This window comes from Lactuca virosa, chromosome 1 (assembly GCF_052849685.1).
Source record: "Lactuca virosa cultivar CGN04683 chromosome 1, Lactuca_virosa_CGN04683_v6, whole genome shotgun sequence".
NCBI classification, from domain to species: domain Eukaryota; kingdom Viridiplantae; phylum Streptophyta; class Magnoliopsida; order Asterales; family Asteraceae; genus Lactuca; species Lactuca virosa.
In genome coordinates, this window is record NC_136426.1 from 43508719 (window position 1) to 43526652 (window position 17934).

The 17934-nt window shown below is 33.6% G+C and overlaps 1 protein-coding gene across 1 annotated transcript; it reads left to right on the forward strand.

The window, feature by feature from the left end:
- Positions 1-14951: 14951 nt before the first annotated feature.
- LOC145115792 (perakine reductase-like) lies at positions 14952-17558 on the forward strand. The gene is made up of 7 exons (XM_079052179.1): positions 14952-15188; positions 15790-15960; positions 16079-16282; positions 16357-16529; positions 16613-16709; positions 16786-16939; positions 17069-17558. The coding sequence occupies exons 1-7, from the start codon at positions 15126-15128 to the stop codon at positions 17251-17253; spliced, it is 1047 nt and encodes a 348-aa protein (XP_078908305.1). The 5' UTR covers positions 14952-15125; the 3' UTR covers positions 17254-17558.
- The last annotated feature ends 376 nt before the right edge of the window (positions 17559-17934 follow it).

Sequence of the window (17934 nt, forward strand, 5' to 3'; positions counted from 1 at the left end):
TGGAAGTGGACTATGTTGGGTTTTGAGCATTCTAACACTCCTAAGGTGTTCATGCAACCCTAAATACCTTGGATCTATGTTTTCACTAATTATACATGCAAATATCATTTTTCCAAGGTATTGCACTAACTAGCATACAATCATTTGTACTAGGTTAACAAAACTAGATAGAATACATACCTTATCATATGGCTGGAAGTCTTGATGCATTTGGCCTTAAGAGCTTAGCCCCAATAGTGTGGAAGCCTCAAGTGGAATCACAAATCACCATCAACAACTTGGAAGAACTTGAGAGAATATGGAGCTCACTAAAATCGGCCACCTTTTCTTTCACACACTCTAGTGCCAATTTTGTGAGCCAAGAACCCCTTTATATATTATGGAGGATTAGGGTTACATCCATGTAAACTCTAATACCCATGACCTTTCATTTACATAAGATCCATAGGTTAAAAGCTCCATGGACTATCCATGGACTTCCATACACTTTTAGCTCATCCTAAATAAACCTTGGCCCATTCCATATATATATATATATATATATATATATATATATATATATATATATATATATATATATATATATATATAAGAGTCCATATTTAATTAGCCTCTTTTGATCACTAAATTAATTCCAAATTAATTCTTGATCAATTACTAATTAAATAATATGATTTCTTATTAATATATTATAACTTATAATATATTAATAAATCATAAATATCCTTTTCTCATAAGTCTATCCATACAAATTGTTCTGGTGAAGTGCAACCCAAATGGACCATGCCGGGTCGGGTCAAGTCATACCAATTATAGTTATGGACTTAGACACTAATCCAACAATCTCCCACTTGGATAAGTCTAATAACTATTATTGTAAGTACGACTTCATAATCTGACTAGAAATTGTAGCTCTTAAAGCCGCTGTCGAACTCTGAACAAATCAAATGACGCGTCCATTTGATAAGTGATCATATATTCCTCCATTCTAGATATCATATGGACTGAGACATGGATTATAATCATTCTCTCTGTCCATTTGTTGTTTCCTGATTTTCGATTTATGACAACTGACTAATTGAACAAATCAAATCAGTCCAGGCTTGGCCAAGCACTTAGGGTGTCATCACTAAATCATCGAGGGGCCCACAGATATCGCTTTTATCCTTATGAGTTAAAAGGAATGGATAAACTTTGACTCATATGCTTATACTAACTACTTGTTGAATCATACACAAAGGCACGTTTTATAACATCAAGTTACTGATGCGTTTTCGTACAATCAATATATAACCAACTCATAGTCAACAACTCATATCTCTAGGTTTGAAGAATATAAGATATTATCGTCTCATGATTCACTCGTGATAAAATCCATGAAGTGAGTCAAATGAGCGTGGGTTTAATCCAATACTCAGAACTTATGAGCACTCATGAATGTTGTAGCAACCATTGCTATGTCTAATGCACCTTAGACAAATCTTACAAGCCAGATTCATGACAGTCTTGATTCATATCTACTTCCAACATATGACCGACTGTGGATGGTTTGAATAACTTAGTCATTCGGGAAGAACGACCTAGTTATTCTGGAAGTCAAAACATGCAAAGTGAAACACAAGAATAATACTAATACTATATGGCCCCAACACTTTGAGAGTAAATAAAACACCTTTTATCTAAGCACCATATTGATTACTCATTATTCAATGTTTTGATTCATCAACTTAATACTTGAATTAAAACAATAGTTATGCCATGCTCCAAGCATGCACACTATGTTTGTCCAGACAATAGTTATGTCATACTCCAAGTATGCACACTATGTTTGTCTATGATCCTTACTTTATGAAACATATCGATTGACAATATTTCAATGATTCTCATTTCACAATCCCAATCCTTACTTTGTAAATGTAAGAATATCAAATTCTTGCCATTTACCGTAATCTGTTAGATCCTAAACTTATATGCAATGATTATCTTGTAATGACTATGCACAAAAGTCACAAAGACTTGGCAACAGACATTACAAAGTATTCCAATGGAGATCAATTCCATGAAACGAAGTCTCATATTAAAAGTACATTCCTTTGAACATCCTTCTTTGCATTAAGTTTTCTAATCTTACACAGATTCAGAGAATAACTTCCACCTATGGAAATAATTCCATATTACCATTGTGACTATCACTTCTAAACAAGAGTTGCCTCTTTTCAGAATATGTTAATATGGTCCTTTCCAAAGTTTAACACTATACTTCCAATTGTCCACGAGCAGCCAATCTTTGGTAAACCTCAGATTGTCCTCGACAATTGCTTAATCATTTTAGTCATATCCGGTTCTATTCCTTTTTCCCTCTTAATGCCCTAATCATTTTGAAATTTTAGAATGGATGTAATCGATCCTATACCCGAAGCATATGGGACACGATTCATGCTATAAAAATTTTATTTGCCATGTTCTCACAATTCGAACTATGAAGAGGGATGCCGTAATCATAATTGAATTTTGAAAACGCCACATATATAGAATTTCCTTATGTTGAACCATTCCAACATAACATTCATATATATCCTTGACTAAAGCTGATTAAAATCTCAATCTAAGCTTGTAGAATTGGAATGAAGTATAAAATCCTCTCCCTTAATTATAGCAAAACAACTTTTCAAACCCGAATTGAAACTTTTGTTTTCTATAATTAACATTGATAACTTGCAACACTTAACATAATAATCATGCTCCCACTAACATGATGATTATTAGCATAACACTTATGATCCCACTAACTCTGACATGTATCCAGAAATCAGTTGGACTTCTTGAAATCAATACTTTATTGACTTTCTTACCAAAATTCTGATTTCTGATACGAGATGCTTTGATAAAACTTTATCAAAATCATACACCTTTCCTTGGATAGCTCACATGTTTGTCTAAACAAGAGGGATGCCGTAATCATAATGTTTAGAACTTCTTCCATTCTCACAAGTCCATGCTAGTGTGTCGGTTAACCACACGCGCTCCACTAATGACTTTGAGAATGCAAATATCACAATTGCTATCTACTTAAAATCTACTTAGTGAAAGAGTTTCCTCACCATCATTTTCATGAATCGGAGAGAAACCTTATGACACTTAGATTTTTTTTATGGTGTAAGTGTTCCTATCCATGTGAATTTGTCATAACCTTAATCACAAGACAAGGTTAGTGACAAATCCAAACTCATATGGACTGAACTTATTCAATCTCATTTTTCTTGCCACCCGGCAGCACAAGGGCCTACCATCCCTTCCAGGTTGTTATGCAAACAATTGAGAACTTACAGAACTCACAAGCATAGTCAACTTAAACTGGAATGGGCACATAAACATAAATATGTCAAGACAATGGGTTACAAACCTCAAGTTGTGTGCTAGTGATTAACAATAGGTTTACTCTTGATTAGTTCTTGAAACTATTCAAGATCTTTAAGACTCCCACTGTCCTCTTGACATATAAGATTATTTTTGTCAAGAACCATTCCTTGACAAAACAAATATTCAAGAGTTAGTGTGGATTCTTATCAAGTTAAACACTTCTTACAATTGGTCTTAGTTGGTCTTTGTCTTATCTAAAACATCACAACTTACCAATTTCAAATGTACAAGAGTAAGAACCATGTTACTCTACATTTGATAAGTGTTATAAACTTTCTAAAGATTATGTCACTCAAGTCACAATCTTAGAGTATGACTCTAAGACTTGATTTTTTGGAACGAAGTATGATTTATCTTTTGATTTAACCATTTCAACAATACATGATTCCACTCCTTAGCCAAACAAATGCACTAAGGTGTCCTTAGAGAAACAATTGTGATATGGTTTCATAATCACTAAGATAATCATAAAACAAGATACTCAAGTACTCTCCCATCTTTTCAGAATGGAGAAACTTTTATCTTTCTGCCTAATTTGATTCTTCTTATTCGTCCTGCCATACATTGAAACTTTTCCAATGTTCAAAATTATACTTAAACTTGTAAGCATAACTGTATTTACTAAACTTTAGTAAATCATGACGAATAATCTTATCATTCCTTGTGGTGGACTTGACCAGCGCACAACCAAGTGTACCCAATCCTTTAGTCCTTCACTTGACTCACACATACATGTGAACAAGGACTTAGTCTTAATTTCCCAAATATGAAAATTCTCATTCAACACACAATACAACTTGCATGATTCCAAGTTTCTGTCTAACTGAAACTTGGGTGATGAGAACCTTTCCTTATTTGATAAATTATGACATTACCACAAATGAAAGAATCAAATCCATTTTTCCAATATTGCTATCAATGGAAACATATAAACAACAATTTTTCACAAATGCCATTGTAAGGATACTTAAAATAAATCAAAATTTTTCTTTTTCTTTTATTTTAAAACTTGCGGAAAAATCTTATCGTTACAATGCAAATACATATGAAAACTATGTTGATATCTATTCCTAAGCAATCTAGCGTAACTCTTAAGCAGTTGCTCAAAATTCTGATCACCGAACCATCTTCGCGATCAGAATCAACATACTCTTTCTTTAAGCTTCCTTCGATTCTCTAACACATCAAACTGTAATTAGATTACATTATGTATTAAGAATCTTCCAAAAGATACTTAATAGAGTTAGATAATGGACTTTACCATATCTTTTAGGTAAATCTGGCAGCTTCGCAACCAATGCCCTTCTTTTGGCAAACTAAATATATGGACTCTTTTGGAAATGGTACACGAGACTATCTCAGACTTAGCCTTTCTCTTTACCATTAGGTCAAATTACTTGACCATGGCTAATCCCTTTCCATTGGGAAGAGAAAGTTTTTATGCACTTTCAATATTACCATTACCAATGTCCATGGAAGCATGGGAAGTAGATATTCCAATCAAATTTGCTTTACCATTGCTCCAAATCATTGTTGATTTAGCAGCATCAAGCAAATATGTAAGATCATTAAGGGTCATGTCCGATCTGTCATCAGGGTGTGACTGAAGAACCAAGTCAACAGCCAGCTACCTCGAGACTTCGACACCCGACTCTCCCGGCTTGCCAATAGGGATTGAGTGACCATGAACTTTTCAAGTATTTGAACTTGTGGGATAGGGAGAATAATTGGAGGAGGTGGAGGAAGTGAAGCATGATTTCCAATCCCATTAATGCACAACAAAGGGATTAATCTTTCACCTTGATTCCCATGTGGGATATCATCTTCATTAGGAAGGCTTGTTCCTAAAGATTTAGGAAGACCATAGTTGTCTTAACTAGACATCTATAATGGGAGAAATTCAAGTTTCAGTTGATTTAAGTCCTTAACATAACACCCAATATGAAATATTAAGGCTAGGACCCAACAAACTATTTTATAACTTGGAAGGGGGATGCCGTAATCCAAGCTACAAAATATTTGAAGGTAGGTAAATGACGATTTACCAATTTCCACCATGAAAAACAAAATATAATTAAGTTTTAATTGGATTGAAACTCCTAGATCTTTTGAGATACATTGAACTTTCAATGGCATGTTTGAATCTCGATTGTGCCCTCTCAAGTTTGTGACTGGGATGCCGAGGATCACAAACAAGGTGTGAAATACCGTGCAAATTGACTTGGTACCCTTAATTTTATCACCTAATCGATGTGCCGGTTAACCACACACGCTCCACCGATCTATGATAAAACTTAAGTCGCCCTTTACCACACATTGTCAGTCCCATGTTAGTGTGCCGGTTAACCACACACGCTCCACTAACGACTTAACAAAAGTGCAAAGTGTAATTTCATGGGTTAGCACCATTTCACATTTTCCTAAGTAACTAAGATTGGGAATTTATAAGTGTTTAGTTACTTAGTATTTATCATTATACTTTTAATGAAGGGAGAATTATAGTCCTTTCCTACCCGTTCGGCTAACGACCCTCCACCAGTCAAGGAAGCGGTGGGTGAGAGTGGAAACCCATTAAACTGCCATTTTATAGGCAGTAACCTTATACTCCCCTTAGAGATTGGCTTCGTGAATGAGGCCTACTAACGGTAAGATTGACTTTACTCTTATACATATATATAAGTATTAACTTTTAATATTATAATAGTATAAGAGTGTATTTTACACATTTAAAATACTTGGTGGTTTAATCTTATTAATTAAACTATACTCTTAATTTAATTAAACTTAAACCATGTCATTATGGAACTATTAACTTTTTTAATTAAACACTTTAATTAATTTAACGAAGTCCATAAAGTTTGAATTTTAACTTTTAAAATTCTAGGGTTTGGAATTAAAGCATTAATGTGTGTGAGACCTTACAAATTCCAAAACTTGAGGGAAAGTTTTGAAACTATTCAAAACCTTTCATTTTCATAACATATGAGTTTAATGTAGGATTTTAAAACTTTTAATGAAGAGACTCTTGAACATCCATAACTTGAGGACAAGTTATGGAGTTCATAAAACTATTTATGAGGAAAAGACTCTTCAAGTTTCTTAACCTATGGTTTTAATAACCTTTTTAATGTGACTTTTCATATAACTTGAGGACAAGTTACAAAAACACATATTATGAATAACTTTTAGATTAATTTGGATTGAAAACAACTATCACAAACATGTCTAGCAATATTCATAATTTTGATTAAACTCATATGAACAAGACAATTCAAATCAAACAATTTTTCATGTAATTAGCCTAATCATTAAACTAATACAAAACATGAAACTTTTGACAATTATCTTTTGAATTGGATTAGAATGATCATTACCACATCAAAAACAGGTTTTATAAGTCCAAAACAGTTTAAGGTAATGATTCTAGACCAATTCCAGCCTTGAAAGTTGAAAATATGCTGTCAGGGGCTCCTACTCGTCGAGTGTATGAACCTACTCGACGAGTAGGATGATTTTCTTCATGGACTCGGCGAGTCCAGTGCCCAGACAGCCAGAAAATCGTTTTTTTTTTCAGCTTTTTCAGCAATTTGCATCAAGTATAATTGAAAACAAGCCTAGGCTCCGATACCACTGTTGGGTTTTGAGCATTCTAACACTCCTAAGGTGTTCATGCAACCCTAAATACCTTGGATCTATGTTTTCACTAATTATACATGCAAATATCATTTTTCCAAGGTATTGCACTAACTAGCATACAATCATATATACTAGGTTAACAAAACTAGATAGAATGCATACCTTATCATATGGCTGGAAGTCTTGATGCATTTGGCCTTAAGAGTTTAGCCCCAATAGTGTGGAAGCCTCAAGTGGAATCACAAATCACCATCAACAACTTGGAAGAACTTGAGAGAATATAACTTGGAAGAACTTGAGAGAATATGGAGCTCACTAAAATCGGCCACCTTTTCTTTCACACACTCTAGTGCCAATTTTGTGAGCCAATAACCCCTTTATATATTATGGAGGATTAGAGTTACATCCATGTAAACCCTAATACCCATGACCTTTCATTTACATAGGATCCATGAGTTAAAAGCTCCATGGACTATCCATGGACTTCCATACACTTTTAGCCCATCCTAAATAAACCTTGGCCCATTCCATATATATATATATATATATATATATATATATATATATATATATATATATATATATATATATATATATAAGAGTCCATATTTAATTAGTCTCTTTTGATCACTAAATTAATTCCAAATTAATTCTTGATCAATTACTAATTAAATAATATGATTTCATATTAATATATTATAACTTATAATATATTAATAAATCATAAATATCCTTTTCTCATAAGTCTATCCATACAAATTGTTCTGGTGAAGTGCAACCCAAATGAACCATGCCAGGTCGGGTCAAGTCATACCAATTATAGTTATGGACTTAGACACTAATCCAACAGACTATTGGTGGATGTAGGTTTTTGAGTTTGGAGTTGTATTTGGGGAGTTTGACATTATCATCCCGAGCTACTTGTGAGGTGAGTTTTCCTCACTATACTCAAGGGTCGAAGGCACCAAGGTCGGCCATTTGGATTGTTATCCTGCTTTATTGCTAGTGTGATCTGTTAGATCGATATCCTGGTAGATAGGATGTTATATGTGGTTATGATCAGTTAGATTGGTATCCTGGTAGATAGGATGTTGCTATGCTTAGTGATCTGTAGATCGGTTTGTCTGTCTGTAGACTGTTATGTGATTATCTGATATATGTGCACATGATTGATTGTGGGTTGAGGCTTATCTACTTTGTGCGAGGGCCAACAGACCAGGGCATTCCAACCCGATGGTTGTGGGCCGGGAGTATTCCATCCCGAGGATGATTGGACTCATAGTATGTGGGCATTCTAACCCGATGGTTATGGGCCGAGGGTATACCATCCCGAGGATGATTGGACCCGTAGTATGTTGGCATTCCAACCTGATGGTTAAGGGCCTGGGGCATTCCAACCCGATGGTTGATTGGGCCCATAGTATGCTGTTATTATATGTGTGTTACTTGTTGTGCGGGTATGTTGGGGGAAACTCATTAAGCTTCAGGCTTACAGTTGTTGGATTTGTTTCAGGTACCTCAGATGACCGCGGGAAGGTGAAGGCGTGATCGTGCACCTCCTCACATTTTTATGATCTTGATTTCTGGGATACTCTGATGTCTAAACTATTTTGAAAACGCTTTGTAATAACTTAATGGTTTTGAATGGTTGAAAAGTTTTAAATTTGCTTGATTTTTTATGGGTGTTACACATGTATTAGCAAACATTTGTGAATTTGCACCTATGAAAATGAACAAAAACATTTTTCAAACATGTAGTTGTGCAATATTTATGGTTACTACCATCCAAATCATGAAAGTACCCAAAGAAGTTCATGTCGATGCCAAGGAGGAGGACCACCCATGTTGGTGAGATTTCATTAATTAACCCGAAGATGATACCGATATTGCCACCTAGTCTTTGAAAGTGCTAAGGAGATTAAGGGTGCTTTGATCATACCCAAGGGAGGATTTGATGTCCCTAGAGTATATAATAAATATGTAAGTAGCCCCGACAACTGACATGATGAGACGGCAAACGAACACCATGAAACACCGTCCCGAGATGACATGGAGACCAGAGCTACCAATATCTTTCATCCTTCCATCATCACCGGAGCAACTAAAACTAAAACACTAAGCCACCACCATACGTTTGAGAGAAAGGGAGAGAGGATAAGGTATGGGGTATTTTTTTATATTATTATTAGAATATATTAATAACTAAAAAGGAAAAAGAAAAACATATTAAAAGGGAAGATGATATTTTTAGGGGTGAGCATGGTGCGGTTTGGTGCGGTTTTAAGGCCAAACCAAACCGCAAACCGTATGGTGCGGTTTTTTCATTCTTAAAACCGTTGGGTGCGGTTTTGCAACGGTTCGGTTTTACGGTTTTTAAATGCGGTTTCGGTTTGTATTGGTGCGGTTTCGGTTTTAAATAGTGTCTAGACTTTGGTGCAGTTTTTTATGTTTATTGGAGCGGTTTTCTAAAAGCGTAAGAACTGAAAACCATGAGCATGTAAGCTTGTATTGTGATTTTTTTTCATTTTTGAAACCATTCATTTCCAGCCTAAAACAAAAATACATAATCAAAAATTATAAGTAGCTTAAAATAATTAATAATCGAAGGTTGGTTGAATATGACTTAATTTGTTACAAGCTTATTACACATGTCGATTAGTACATTTGGCTAACAATAGAAATTTTTTTTGCACCCCAGTATACATATAAAAGTATATTATCGTTTATAAGTATTTTACATTATAATATATTAATTGATTTATTACTATACACGCTTGCGGTGCGGTTCGGTTTTGGTGGACCGGTTTTTTGGATAAAAACCGCACCGCACCGTTGACTTTCGGTTTTTGCAAAAATTAAATCCGCACCAATGGTTTTTGCATCGGTTTCGGTTTTTCGGTTGCGGTTTATTGCGGTTTTGTCGGTTTTTCTTTTGTCGGATCGGTTTTTGCTCACCCCTAGATCTTTTCATATGACGAGGAACTACGAATCCAACAAAAGAAAACAATATGGACTAACCATATCAAAAGTCCAATAGCATAACATTTTTTCTTTATTTTTTAGTTTTTCTTAATGTTTTCCTATTTTAAATATCTGTTTTTTCTGTCTTTCTCTTTTATTTCACATTTTTATTGTTTTTTTTAATTTTAAATAACATTTTTTGTGTGCTGTTTTTTTTAAATAACAATATTCTTTTGTCCGTTTTTTTTTGGATATCATCATTTCGACACAATAAAAGATTTTCTTTTTCAACATCTTAATCTGTTATTATTCACATAAAAAAAGGGAGGTAAACTTTTTTATTGTTCAAGAATTGGACGGAAAAAAGGTGTCCAAAATTCTTTTTATCAAGATAAACATATATGTATATAGTATATTTAAATATTATTCTTAAATCAATTTAAATTAAATAGTTTGATTTTAGTAAAAATAAAAACCGATGCTTAATTAGATTCATTATTAAATATATTGTTTAGACGGTTTTGATATGAAAACTATAAAAATAATTATATTTAATATGTTAATATTTTGTCAAATTAGTTTTTTAATGACAATATAACATGTATAATAAATATCAATTTTAAAGTGTCAAAGTGTATGAAATTGATCTTAATCAAAACATTGTTAAAAAAATATGTTTTTATGACACAACATGACGATGAAGTTTATTAAAAAGCTAAAATAGTGTTTACTGGGTTATAGAGACACTTTGAAGTTGTTGTTAAAGCTAATGAGTATTTATCTTATTTATATTGTTGCTGATTTGTTACATTTGTGACACTTTGTTGCTGTCACAAAAATACTGAAATACATTTTAATTGTATAAAAGTGTTGTATTAAGGTGTATGAATTTGGTAACACATTGTGGCAACTAGACCTATGTGATGTTTATTTGGTGTCTTTTTTGGATTTTGAAATTGTAATTTTGCAACATGCATGTGGTTTTAATTATCTATTTATTTTATAAGTAAAATTTTCTTTTAACTTTATTGTAAGATTAAGGGGAATGGTAACACTCCTAACACCTTGCCACATCATCTTTTTGTGTGTCACGTCATTTTTCTCTCTTAACAATTTATTCTTAGCATTTGGAAGAGAGTGGTAACACTCCTAACACTCCATTTTTTTTTCATTTTCAAATTTAATTAACAAAAGTGCAATATATTTCACATTTAGACCAAACCCATATACAAAAAAAAAAAACAAAAACAAAAAACAAAACTGCAATATATTTTACATTTAGAAGCACATATAACAAAAATGCAACATCCGTTTGTGCATTACAATAGACCAAATACAAACCAAGAGCATCCTAATCATGAATAGGAGACTTGAGATAAGAAACAATCAGATAAGCAATTAAGATAGCACAAAACATAAAATTATTGGATCAAAAGCCTTACTAGCTGAAGCATAAACATTATAGAAAATCAAATATCAATACATAAAAATTATACCATTGGTCTGTAGATATTTAGAAAAATTAGATTAGAAAAATATACCTGAACATAAAAATGAGAAATTAAAGATGCAAAATTAAAGATATGATTCCAAAATTCAGAAAGGATTAAGTCTTTTGGAGAAACTTCAAAGAGGATTTAGTCCAAATATACCAATGCATTACAAATTTGGAAAATGTAGTTCAATACCACTATAAAATGTTTTTTTTTTCATTTGAGCATTTCATCAAACACCTTGTCTTCATGTTTGTTTCAATGACCTTAGCTACAAAAAACACAACACTGTGAGAATCTATAATTGTAATTCTTCAACATTAACACAAACTTGAAGGCAAATCAGCTTTGTTCACACGGTTCCTTCAACTTTAAAAAGAAATTAATCTATTTACAAAACGTAAAAACCCACTTTGAGGGCCTTAAACACCTTAAAATATAGTAAATCACATAATAAAATATAGTAACAGAGCATTAAAACTTACAAAAGAAAAGAAGAAATTATAGCAAGAAGAAGGAGAAATCAGTACCTCATGTTGATGAAATCGCAGGAGAAGAACCAGAAATCGTTTGCACCAATCACATCCTTCCAACCCTTTCTCTTTCTTCTCGCCATGGAGTCGACGAGCATCCCTTAGCGAGCTCCCTAGCGAGCGCTAGGGGGCGGTGTTCTCTTCCTCTTAGCGAGAGTAGTGACCCGGTAGCGAGCCTCCACTCCTTTCAGCCTAATAGTTAAGTTAGAAAATTATTAAATATAATAAATGAAAATCGAATACTACCAAACGAAAACCATAGAAATTGGTGTTTTAACTTTTAAGAAGTTCTCCCGAAACATCAACAAGTGATGGCAAAACAAGTAGGAACCGAACATCAAAATGTTTGTTTTTTTTTCTCTAGAGATAGAAAATATAAAAAAAATTGCTATTTATAAAAACAAAAAAAGAACAACAAAAAAGTAAAATAAAAGAGAAAAGAAGAAAATCAATCTCTATGACCCAATAAAATGGTAAAAAGACGAAATAAAAGAGAAAGTGAGAAAATCAATCTCAATAAATATTTTTCAAATACACTAATAAATAAATAGTTTTTTCAATAACCCTATTTTTAAAAAAAAAAAAAAAAAAAAAAAAAAAAAAAAAAAAAACTCCACGTTTGACAGACGAGAGAGAATCCAACATAGAAATTGAGTGAATTCAGTTCCTACAGTTTACCTACCACAGTCTAGACTATCGACGCGACGCGAGCATTGAGGTCACCTACCTTAGTCGATCGTCTCGCGTGCTTCCATGAAACGTGGTGAAGATCACTGAGTTCACCTACCACATTCGATAGTCTCGACTCTCGACTTGAGCATTGCAACAATGGGGGAGCGTAATTCAACCTTCGAGATGCCTAGAGTGAAGCTTGGGAATCAGGGGCTTGAGGTCAGAGTCTGGATTTATCTTTGGGAATCAGGGGCTTGAGGTCAGAGTCTGGATTCAACCTTCGAGATGCCTAGAGTGAAGAGAGTGGTAACACTCCTAACACTCCATTTTTTTTTCATTTTCAAATTTAATAAGTAAAATTTCCTTTTAACTTTATTGTAAGACTAAGGGGAATGGTAACACTCCTAACACCTTTATTTATTTTATAAGTAAAATTTCCTTTTAACTTTATTGTAAGACTAAGGGGAATGGTAACACTCCTATCTTTTCCTTTTCTATTTATTTTATAAGTAAAATTTCCTTTTAACTTTATTGTAAGACTAAGGGGAATGGTAACACTCCTAACACCTTGCCACATCATCTTTTTGTGTGTCACGTCATTTTTCTCTCTTAACAATTTATTCTTAGCATTTGGAAGAGAGTGGTAACACTCCTAACACTCTATTTTTTTTTCATTTTCAAGATTAATTAACAAAAGTGCAATATATTTCACATTTAGACCAAACCCATATACAAAAAAAAAACAAAAACAAAAAACAAAACTGCAATATATTTTACATTTAGAAGCACATATAACAAAAATGCAACATCCGTTTGTGCATTACAATAGACCAAATACAAACCAAGAGCATCCTAATCATGAATAGGAGACTTGAGATAAGAAACAATCAGATAAGCAATTAAGATAGCACAAAACATAAAATTATTGGATCAAAAGCCTTACTAGCTGAAGCATAAACATTATAGAAAATCAAATATCAATACATAAAAATTATACCTGGTCTGTAGATATTTAGAAAAATTAGATTAGAAAAATATACCTGAATATAAAAATGAGAAATTAAAGATGCAAAATTAAAGATATGATTCCAAAATTCAGAAAGGATTAAGTCTTTTGGAGAAACTTCAAAGAGGATTTAGTCCAAATATACCAATGCATTACAAATTTGGAAAATGTAGTTCAATACCACTATAAAATGTTTTTTTTTTCATTTGAGCATTTCATCAAACACCTTGTCTTCATGTTTGTTTCAATGACCTTAGCTACAAAAAACACAACACTGTGAGAATCTATAATTGTAATTCTTCAACATTAACACAAACTTGAAGGCAAATCAGCTTTGTTCACACGGTTCCTTCAACTTTAAAGAGAAATTAATCTATTTACAAAACGTAAAAACCCACTTTGAGGGCCTTAAACACCTTAAAACATAGTAAATCACATAATAAAATATAGTAACAGAGCATTAAAACTTACAAAAGAAAAGAAGAAATTATAGCAAGAAGAAGGAGAAATCAGTACCTCATGTTGATGAAATCGCAGGAGAAGAACCAGAAATCGTTTGCACCAATCACATCCTTCCAACCCTTTCTCTTTCTTCTCGCCATGGAGTCGACGAGCATCCCTTAGCGAGCTCCCTAGCGAGCGCTAGGGGGCGGTGTTCTCTTCCTCTTAGCGAGAGTAGCGACCCGATAGCGAGCCTCCACTCCTTTCAGCCTAATAGTTAAGTTAGAAAATTATTAAATATAATAAATGAAAATCGAATACTACCAAACGAAAACCATAGAAATTGGTGTTTTAACTTTTAAGAAGTTCTCCCGAAACATCAACAAGTGATGGCAAAACAAGTAGGAACCGAACATCAAAATGTTTGTTTTTTTTTTTCTCTAGAGATAGAAAATATAAAAAAAAATTGCTATTTATAAAAACAAAAAAAGAACAACAAAAAAGTAAAATAAAAGAGAAAAGAAGAAAATCAATCTCTATGACCCAATAAAATGGTAAAAAGACGAAATAAAAGAGAGAGTCAGAAAATCAATCTCTATGACCCAATAAAATGGTAAAAAGACAAAATAAAAGAGAGAGTTAGAAAATCAATCTCAATAAATATTTTTCAAATACACTAATAAATAAATAGTTTTTTCAATAACCCTATTTTCAAAAAAAAAAAAAAAAAAAAAAAAAAAAAAAAACTCCACGTTTGACAGACGAGAGAGAATCCAACATAGAAATTGAGTGAATTCAGTTCCTACAGTTTACCAACCACAGTCTAGACTATCGACGCGACGCGAGCATTGAGGTCACCTACCTTAGTCGATCCTCTCGCGTGCTTCCATGAAACGTGGTGAAGATCACTGAGTTCACCTACCACATTCGATAGTCTCGACTCTCGACTTGAGCATTGCAAGAATGGGGGAGCGTAATTCAACCTTCGAGATGCCTAGAGTGAAGCTTGGGAATCAGGGGCTTGAGGTCAGAGTCTGGATTTATCTTTTCCTTTTCTGTTTCATATATGATCAGCCAGCATTGTTTCACCACATTCTAGTTCATTGGCACAAATCAGAAACGATAGTTTGGTCTCTTTCATTGATCGTAGCATAATTCTAATTGGTATTTATCTTGTTTGCATTTTGTCGGATTATGTTGCTTGCATATCCGATTCTCTGATTAAGTTCCTATCTAGTTGCTACGTGCATTCCCAAACTTGTGTGATCGTTTGGTTTGATTAATAGGATCTGCCTCCTCGGTGCAGAGATTCCTGTGAAGCGATTTAGAGAAAAAAAAAACACACACACACACACACACACTTCTATCAAACATTCAAACCCTAGCGCTACCCTGTTCATCTGTTTTAAACAAATCTCATTTTTCGGATCAGATCATTGCTAGAGAGTATGTTAAATCTGGAACTATGATCCATAAAACTCTATAAGCTCTTAGCCTACTTAACATGTACCTTGATTTAACATTTTCTGCAAAAGATCAACCCTGATTGTCTGACAGAGAGAATGGTTCTAAGTTGCAAATTAGATATGGATCTGTTAGACATTCAACCGCATTTTCCTTTATACAGGTCTCAAGATTAGGGTATGGCTGCATGGGGCTTACAGGTATCTATAACAATCCTCTCCCTGAGAAAGAAGGCATCAAAGTGCTCAAGGAAGCTTTTAATAGAGGAATTACATTCTTTGATACTGCTGATGTATATGGGGTTCAGCATGCTAATGAGATACTAGTTGGGAAGGTAATTGGATTTCCTTATACAAAACAACAAAGCTATATACATAATCTTCATGAAATTCTTGCCAATGTAATCACATTGCCAAACATTTATCCTAGTTGATTAAACTGGAATGCTGCAGGCATTAAAGGAATTACCTCGAGACAAGATCCAATTAGCCACAAAATTTGGTATTTTCAAGATTGAAACCACTGGTATTAAAGTCAAAGGTACCCCTGAATATGCCCGTTTGTGTTGTGAGGGTAGCCTAAAGAGGTTGGGTGTGGACTACATTGATCTTTATTATATACATAGAATTGACACAACTGTTCCTATTGAAGACACTGTAAGTTTACACTTGTGGACCTTGATTTCTTGAGTTTCACATACAGGCATTACATATATTTTTTTGAAATACAGATGGAAGAACTTAAAAAGATGGTGGAAGAAGGTAAGATAAAGTACATCGGGCTATCTGAAGCTAACGCAGACACAATCAGGAGAGCACATGCCATTCATCCAATCACTGCTTTACAAATGGAATATTCCCTTTGGACCCATGATATTGAGGAAGAACTGATTCCATTGTGCAGGTGTATTTCTATTTTTATTCAATCTATTGATTTATTTCCCATTTGGGTTTTTGTATGTTGCCCTGAATTTGTTTGTTGCAAAGGGAACTTGGAATAGGCATAGTTCCATACAGTCCTGTTGGGCGTGGATTTTTTGGGGGCAAAGCAATTAAAGAAAGTGTACCCGAAAACAGTATATTGGTAATTGATCAACTACATATCTTTGTATTAAAGTTAGGAGTATAAAAAGCTTTTGATATCAAAGATTCTCTCTTAGGGTTCACATCCGAGGTTTACTGGAGAAAACTTTACAAAGAACAAGGTTGTTTATGATCGTGTAGAAGCAATGGCAAAAAATCACAGATGTACCCCTATTCAGCTTGCTCTTGCGTGGGTTCTTCATCAGGGGGAGGATGTAGTGCCTATTCCTGGTAAGTTTACAATAATTTGCTTTTTCAAAGTTGTTATCATTGTAAAGAAGAAGAAATATATTAGAGTATATTGAGTAAAGTACGTTACTATTTCTGATTGGTTGGTTGTTGGTTCTTTTTTTGACATAGGGACAACTAAGATTAAGAATCTTGATGAGAATGTTGGTACAGTTAAAGTGAAACTTACAAAAGAAGACGTTGGAGAAATTTCTAATGCGGTGCCTATCGATGAAGTTGCTGGTTGTAGAACTGGTGAAGCTCTTCTACGTATCTCGTGGAAATTTGCAAATTCGCCCCCTAAGAACAACACTTGATCATCTTCATGTACCCATGCTCCACTATATACCTTTTTGTGACCCTGTGCTCTGGGGACATTGTGATTTATCTTCCTCATGTTAGCAGTTGTGGGAATTAGGTATTGTTGTTGTTGTGGTAAACAGGCAGTGAGATTGGTTGGTTAGCGGTATTATGTAAACACATGTTTTAAGCTATGTTTTTCTTCAAAGGTGTTTCGATATATGTGGATCCTAAATTGTAGAATATGGTTATATGTGTGGAGAAAGTTTTGTATTGTTGAGAAAATGAATAATACATCTCTTATGTGGATGTAGCACGGTTATCTTGATTGTGTGAACCAGATTAATTATTGTGCTCATTATTTTTCTTTGCATCTTTAATAATGTGTTTTGTAATTCTTAAGTCTAAACCCTCGCAAAATGTGCCCTGCAAATACAAAATACTACGTTTGAACGAGTGATGAACCTCTAAATGCCATGGCCTACTATACATATTTACCCTCTTTGATATACATATATTGCTACGATTAATAAAAAAAAAAAAAAAAAAAAAAAAAAAAAAGCAGGCTTTTTAAAAAGAGGAAAAAATAAATAAAAAGTAGGTTGTTATTTTTATCGATTAACCAAGGTGTTATTTGCAACCCAATTTTTAGTGTGAAGTTTTAATGACATTAGTTGAAAGTTGGAGGTGCTGAAAGA